Source organism: Henckelia pumila, chromosome 1 (assembly GCF_033568475.1).
Source record: "Henckelia pumila isolate YLH828 chromosome 1, ASM3356847v2, whole genome shotgun sequence".
Lineage (NCBI taxonomy): Eukaryota > Viridiplantae > Streptophyta > Magnoliopsida > Lamiales > Gesneriaceae > Henckelia > Henckelia pumila.
This window is the reverse complement of record NC_133120.1, coordinates 132,385,921-132,392,839: the sequence shown is the minus strand read 5'-3', so window position 1 is coordinate 132,392,839 and position 6,919 is coordinate 132,385,921. Positions and strand designations below refer to the sequence as shown.

The window sequence follows — 6,919 nt, the reverse complement described above, 5'->3', positions numbered from 1 at the left end:
GTTTACCCCAAAAAAAAAAAAAATTGTCTATTTTCCCTAGCTAATTCGGTTCAAACTAACAGGATTAACCGATGTTCCGGATGAAGTGATGACCAATTGATTTATCTCTCTTCTCAAAATTAATAATTGATTGGTCTACCCTCTAAATGTAATAAAATGTTTTCCAAATTTATTTTTTATCCCAACTCATCAATATCAATGACCTTAAAAGTGTGTTCGTAATAAACAATAGGCTGACTTTATATTAACATAAAGATCATAGTGCCCTCAATAAATATTATTTGGGAATATTTATAGATAAATTAGATTACCTTTTCTGTCCATATATTAAATATTTTTAAATTTTCTCCGTCAAGAATTTAATATTTTGTTAAGTGGAAAGATTCCACTGGTATGATTGTATGAAGCATAACTCGATTCATATCGTGTTATTCTACCGAAGTGTCAAACATAATAATTCAATAATGTTTTTAACATATAAAAAAAAAACCATCCATTAATTCCAACAAAATTAAAAGAATTTAAAATTTAAATAAAAAAAGTCTTCAAATTAAACTAAATGTAACACTAAATTTATACCATTAACAAAAAAATACCTAAAAAAATAAACTATTAAACCAAAGCCCCCACTAGTTAATTTGGTTGAGTCTCAAGTCCGAAGCCATAAGCAAACAATGGATCATATTTCTCATCACCAAAGTTCATCGGCAGCTGATCCACCGTCTTGAACCAAGTCCGCGGCAACTTTCCGGTGAATCCGTAGTTTCCAAACAAGGCATCCGCCACGCCTTGGCCCTCAGATCCCGGTAGCCATGCAGCCACCAGAGCATCCATCTGAGGAAGATAAGGCTCGATTACCAAAGGTCGACCGGAGATCAGAACGACGACACATTTCGTGCTGCCGCATACGTTTTTTATGGTAGTTAGGCCTGATTCAGGAATATTCAAGTCTGCATTGTCTCCTTTGGTTTCAGCATAAGGTGGCTCTCCCACAACAACAATGGCGTATGAGAAGTTGCTCTGCTTGACAAAATCAGCGTCGGGGTTTTCGCTGTAGACGATTTCGGTGCTGGGGTCGACTGCTGATGTTATTCCATTCAGTATTGTGGATCCTAGGACGCAAAAATGAAGACTAATTGTTGAGTTTCATGGAATTGACTAAAGTGTGAGGAAACATTGATTCTTTCTAACATCATGAAATGTAGAATTGTAAAGTTACCGGAACACGTTTGTAGATCATGTATGATCCATGCTCAGAAAATTTCAAAAATTTGTTAAGGAAAAACTTAGAAGTGTTTCGCTCTCCCAAACACTATCTTAGTCAACGTGCATGATTTAACGACAACTATAAGTTCATATATACTAAGAAATCATGTGTGCGTGCGTGCGTGCTTAATATTTACCTGCGGTGAGATTGGTGGTGTTAAGTCCTTGCCAAGTGATTGTCCAGCCACCACATTGCATTCCAAGATTGTTGGCATGTGTTCCAGCAACCAAGATTCTTGAAGTCTTTTTAGGGAGTGGAATCAAGGGCTCATCACCATTTTGTCCGTTTTTCAAGAGAACAAGTGACTTTCTCACTGCCATTCTTGCCAAATCTCTGTGAGCCTATACAATTTATTTAATAATAATAAAAAAAAAATCAAATTTGTCAATAAATTTTTTTTTTCTCCAAATATTAGTGTAACGAAATCAAACCCGAAATCGAACAAATTATCACCTGGCTTCCGAGATGATGAACGAAGCTATAATCAGCCATAGGGTTCTCAAAAAGACCCATAGTGAATTTAACCCTCAAAATCCTTCTAACAGCATCGTTAATCCTGCTCATTGGGATTAAGTTGTTCTTCACATGGGATATCAAAATCTCACTGAATTCCGTGTGATTGTAAGGGACCATAACCTGCACATATATTTTTCGAGATGCATGGTAAAATCTTAGAGGACGAAAAATAAAAAAATATATATATGATAAATCGATATAAAATTAGAACTATATAATATATATTTGCTAACCATGTCGATGCCTGCATTGATAGCTTTCAAAAGGGAGTCCGAGTAGTTGGCATGCTCGGGATAAGCAATCTTGTCGACTCCTTGCCAATCGGAGATAACGAATCCCTGAAAATTTTGCGACGAAATCAAATATTTGACATAATCCTCCCATGCTTAAAAAAAAAAAAAAGAAAACTGTTAGGTCTATGAGAAGTATACTTACCCTAAACCTGAGAAGTCCCTTGAGAAAATGGGTGATGAGATTTTGATTGGCATGCATCTTGACTCCGTTCCAACTCGAATAAGAAACCATGACAGTGGAGACACCCTTGATTATGGACTGATAGTAACCAGGCATATGAATGCTAAGCAAGCCATGCCAATCGATGATTGTATTGTTCTCATTTATCCCATTGTTTGTCCCTCCATCACCAACAAAATGCTTTGCACAAGCTGCAACCTTGTCCCTATTTTCAACAACCCAATCACAAAATTCAGCCAAGAAAATACCCAAAAAAAGAAACGATTTTTTTGCGATGAACGAGAAAGAAATAGATGAAACAAGAAAATATATATGTTCCATTGGGTTTGTAATTAAGAAAGTACTACTCACTTGCCACTCAAGTAAGGTACACCTTTTCTTGAATTGGGAGGGAGTTCTCCTTGTAAGCCTCGGATGATTTCTGTCATGTGTTTGACAACATTGGGATCCTCGCTATAACTCTCGTAGCACCTTCCCCATTTCGGGTTTCTGCAAACCTGTCAAACATATATTTTAATTCCCCAAACAAAAATTTCATTCAAAATTTCAAAAAAAAAAAAAAAAACAATTTGAAGGGGGTTTCTTTGCCTAGATAGGATATATATGTACATATTATTGAACATAATGATGAAGTGTAATACATACAGCGATGCAAGGAGCGAAGACATAGGGGATTCCAGTAGCTCTGGCTTCAAGGGCCGTGGCTGCACCAATTCTCTTAACAAGCACTGGATCTCTGCAATATATTTATATATATAATATAAACCCGATTAATTCATTCTATAATATAAGAAAAATAAATAAAAAATGAGTGTGCATGCAGCAAATGACCTTGTGGCCCCGAGGCCAATATTATGTGGGAAAATAGTGGCTTTATACACATTATTATGTCCATGAACAGCATCGATCCCATAGATCATGGGAATCCCGAGCCTACTCGACAACGACCCGTTCTGGAAAGTGTTGACCATATCCACCCACTCCTCCGGCGTGGCCCTCTCTCGGGGGACGCTTCCGCCGCCGCTGAGGAGGCTGCCGATGGAGTGGTCCCTCATCATCTCCGGCGTCGCCGCCACCCGGTCCAGCTGGGCCATCTGCGAGATCTTCTCCTCCAGAGTCATCTGGCTCATCAGGTCCCGTATCCTCAAGTTCAAGGGTCGGGTCGGGTCCTTGTAGATGGTGCCCGTCGCAGGGTCCTGCCCCATCACCACGACCCCAACCAGGAGCAGGACCAAGAGTCCCAGTGTTGTTGACTTCATGTTCTTGATTGGTTTAAATCGTAGGTATCACTGGTAATTTGATTTCTGAAAATATAAACATTATTAATTCTTTTTTTCCCCTTAAAATTGAAGAATAATAAAGTGATATAGAGAATTTTTTTTTTATAATTATAAAATTCATGATTGGATTCGTCGACGTCATAATACTTACCAAAAAAACGTAATATAAAGTTACATTATTATTATTTATTTTTTTTTATTTTTTTTTAACACCACCACCAAATACATTATGTATTTAAATTAATTTGTATGGCAGAATCAAAATCTTTGAATTTGAGTAACATAAAAGAAGAACACAAATTCGATAACAAACATAATTAAAAGGATGCTATAATTAACCCTATTCTTTGTCTTAGAACAATGCTGGAAATTAAAACCGAGTAAGATACATAGTTGGGCAGAATCAAAATCTTTGTCAAACAAAAATCAACGGGAAATATTTTCGAGTTCAAAACAAATTTCAATTCAGACGTCCGGAATAACATGCATCACATCAAATGTATGTAAAACGTTCGAAAACTAAAGCAAAAAACAATTATTTTTCACATATAATTACGTGTAAAAATAAATAATATATTTTTTAATAAAAAAAATTTGAACAAATTACTAACCTTAGAAGCAAGAAAGATTCGGCAGGAGAAAAAGAAAGAAGAAGAAGAAGAAGATCAAGTGAAGCTTGGCGAGTGGATTAGAGGCGTATTTATAGCATCGCAATGGTGTTCCTATACCAGTAGGAATCTGCTTTTACAAGTGATCTGAACCGTTGAATACGCCAACATGTTTCACTAAATATTTTTGGATAAAATTTGTTGAGATTTATTTTTATCCAAAATTAAATATAAAAATCTTCATCATCAGTTCATATTTTAATTGCATACTTTATAGGAAAAATCCTCAAAAAACAATTCTAATTATCTCTTTGGATTTAATAACAATTCAAAAATTGAAATTTTTATCTTTCAACCCGTATCTACTTACCCATAAATCTAACAAAAATAAAATCACTCCTAAATGCTTAGATTTTCGAAAATTTAAATTTTTATTTTATAATTGGGGTAAAAAACTTCTGAGTAGGTAGGTTGAAATGATCCGGTGTTATATACACTGTAATTATATGCATATATATATATACTACAATGTAGTCTATATTAAAAATATATACCGTAGACATGTATGATGTACCCATATATAATTTAAAAAAAACACAATTGAAACATAATATTGTAAAAAGTAAAAACCACAATTCAAACATAATATTAATATTGAAAAAACTATATCAACATAATTGCAGTTCATAGAAAAATTTAACATAGTTAAAATTAAATTGGGCAAACTACAATTTTGGCCGTGTATGTATGCTTCTTTACGATTTTGGTCTTTTATATTATGAAATTCCAATGTTGGTTATTTATTTTTGTAATTTTAATTTTTTTTTCATGGAGAATGCTAATGTAGCACTACACATATCAACGTCGCATCACATTTGAAAAAAAAAATAACATTTACAAAAATATAAAAATATATAATATACTAAAACTGAAATATGTAATATGTAATATGTAATATAGACCCAAATCACAAAGACCCAAATAAATTAAAATGACCCAAAATGCATTTTTCTCAATAAGTTTTATATTAAAATTTAAAGAAATACACGAATCATGTCATAATAATCTAATCTAGTTCTTATATTCCTATATAGTATTCCATGAATCCTTTTGAATAATGATAAACACAAAAAATATTATCATTTTGCACTTCATGTTACGTCGGACGTTTTGTTCTTATTTGTTTGGATCCTAGTTGGGTGTTGGATCGGTTAGTGTGTAGGGGAGGGTGAATACACACTTCAAACTTTTCTGTCTCCAAAATTAGTTCAGTTGAGTTGTCAACTGAACCACTTATTCTTTCTTGGCTATAAATGTCCATCATCAACCAATAATATTTGTGCGGAAAAGGCTAACTGACAGATAAGAACACTAAAAATATGGTTCGACTAAAAAATGAGAACACAACGAATTATTTCTGGATGTCGGAGACTTAACAACTCCTACACGTCACTCCTTCCTTTTGGGATGGTATACTATTGGAACATTCATAGTTTTGGTATTTACAAATGATATAGGCAAAAATCATCCAGCGACTTAACTTGTCCATCACTGAATAGAAGCCACTCAACTGGAAAAGCCAACTACAACTAGCTAATTTGTCCAAAAGTTAAACTTGATGAAAAGACGATTGGACTATCTCGACTGAACAAATTTAAGAAGACCGATTAAAGCTCAACTGAAATTGGCGTGGTACATTCAGTCGACTAATTGACCAAAATACCAACCGAGAATTTATGGAAGCATCCCGCACAATGGATCAGGAATGTAGATGCCACAGGAATAAAGTACGGATGTCAGGAACTAAAAAACAACGCAACGACTCTATATTTGAACGACTATTTTGAAGATCATGTTGCAATCCAAAGCTATAAATAGCAGAAAAAGATTAGTAGATATATATATATATATACAGTTTTGATCTCACGCACCATAGGTTGCGGGGAACCACGTGCACCCGTTACCAAAACAATTCCAATTGCCTTGAAATTTTTAAGGTAGGGTCGTCTCCAAAATGCAAATCCAACGATATATCATATGATACAAATTTCAATCTCGGTGATAAAAAATGTGAAGATGGCCGAAAATTAGGTGAAATATGCAATTTTCGGCCATCTTCACAGATTTATTTACAGAACCTACTGTTAAGTAATGCGGATTTCGCTTGTATCAGTTGGTTCAGTTTTCTGAAAGTATGCATTACATTCATCCTGTGAATATATCAGGTTCAACCGAGATTGGAAGAAGATTGAAGATTTCGTTGGACGTTCAAAGACGGTGATTCAGGTGCCTTTTTAAATCCTTTCCCACTGTAAGTAGGGCTAGCAAAATTCAGAAAATTCTCGAACCTTTCCGATTTCCAACCCGATCCCGTCCCGAATTTTTTCCGTCCCGAGTGGTCGGGATTTTTCCCGACCCGATCAATTTCGGGATCGGGATCGGGATAGGCAACTCTACCCGATGGGATTCCCGACCCGACCCGACCCGAATATATTAATAATTTTTTAAATAAATTTTTTAATTAAAAAATAGAATTTGTTTTAATATTAATGGTTTATAATTATCTACCATATAATTTTTTTTTATATTTATATTTATATTTTTTAATATTAACATTGAATTATAAATTTTTTTTATTATTATTATGAATAATTATATATTTTTATTGTAATAATCAAGTAGTTGTTTTAATTTATTTGTAATGTACTAAGAAATTTTTTGAGTTTCTTCATAAAAAAATTTTTAAAAAAATATTTTCATAGAATTTTTTTAAA

The 6,919-nt window shown here is 34.0% G+C and overlaps 1 protein-coding gene across 1 annotated transcript; it reads right to left on the bottom strand.

Moving 5' to 3' along the window:
• Window positions 1-476: 476 nt before the first annotated feature.
• On the bottom strand, window positions 477-4,231 carry LOC140874348 (uncharacterized). The gene is made up of 9 exons (XM_073277635.1): window positions 4,149-4,231; window positions 3,089-3,561; window positions 2,903-2,993; window positions 2,609-2,754; window positions 2,219-2,462; window positions 2,017-2,121; window positions 1,721-1,903; window positions 1,404-1,608; window positions 477-1,112 (listed from the first exon to the last, which is right to left on the bottom strand). The coding sequence occupies exons 2-9, from the start codon at window positions 3,514-3,516 to the stop codon at window positions 634-636; spliced, it is 1,881 nt and encodes a 626-aa protein (XP_073133736.1). The 5' UTR covers window positions 3,517-3,561; window positions 4,149-4,231; the 3' UTR covers window positions 477-633.
• Between the last annotated feature and the right edge of the window lie 2,688 nt (window positions 4,232-6,919).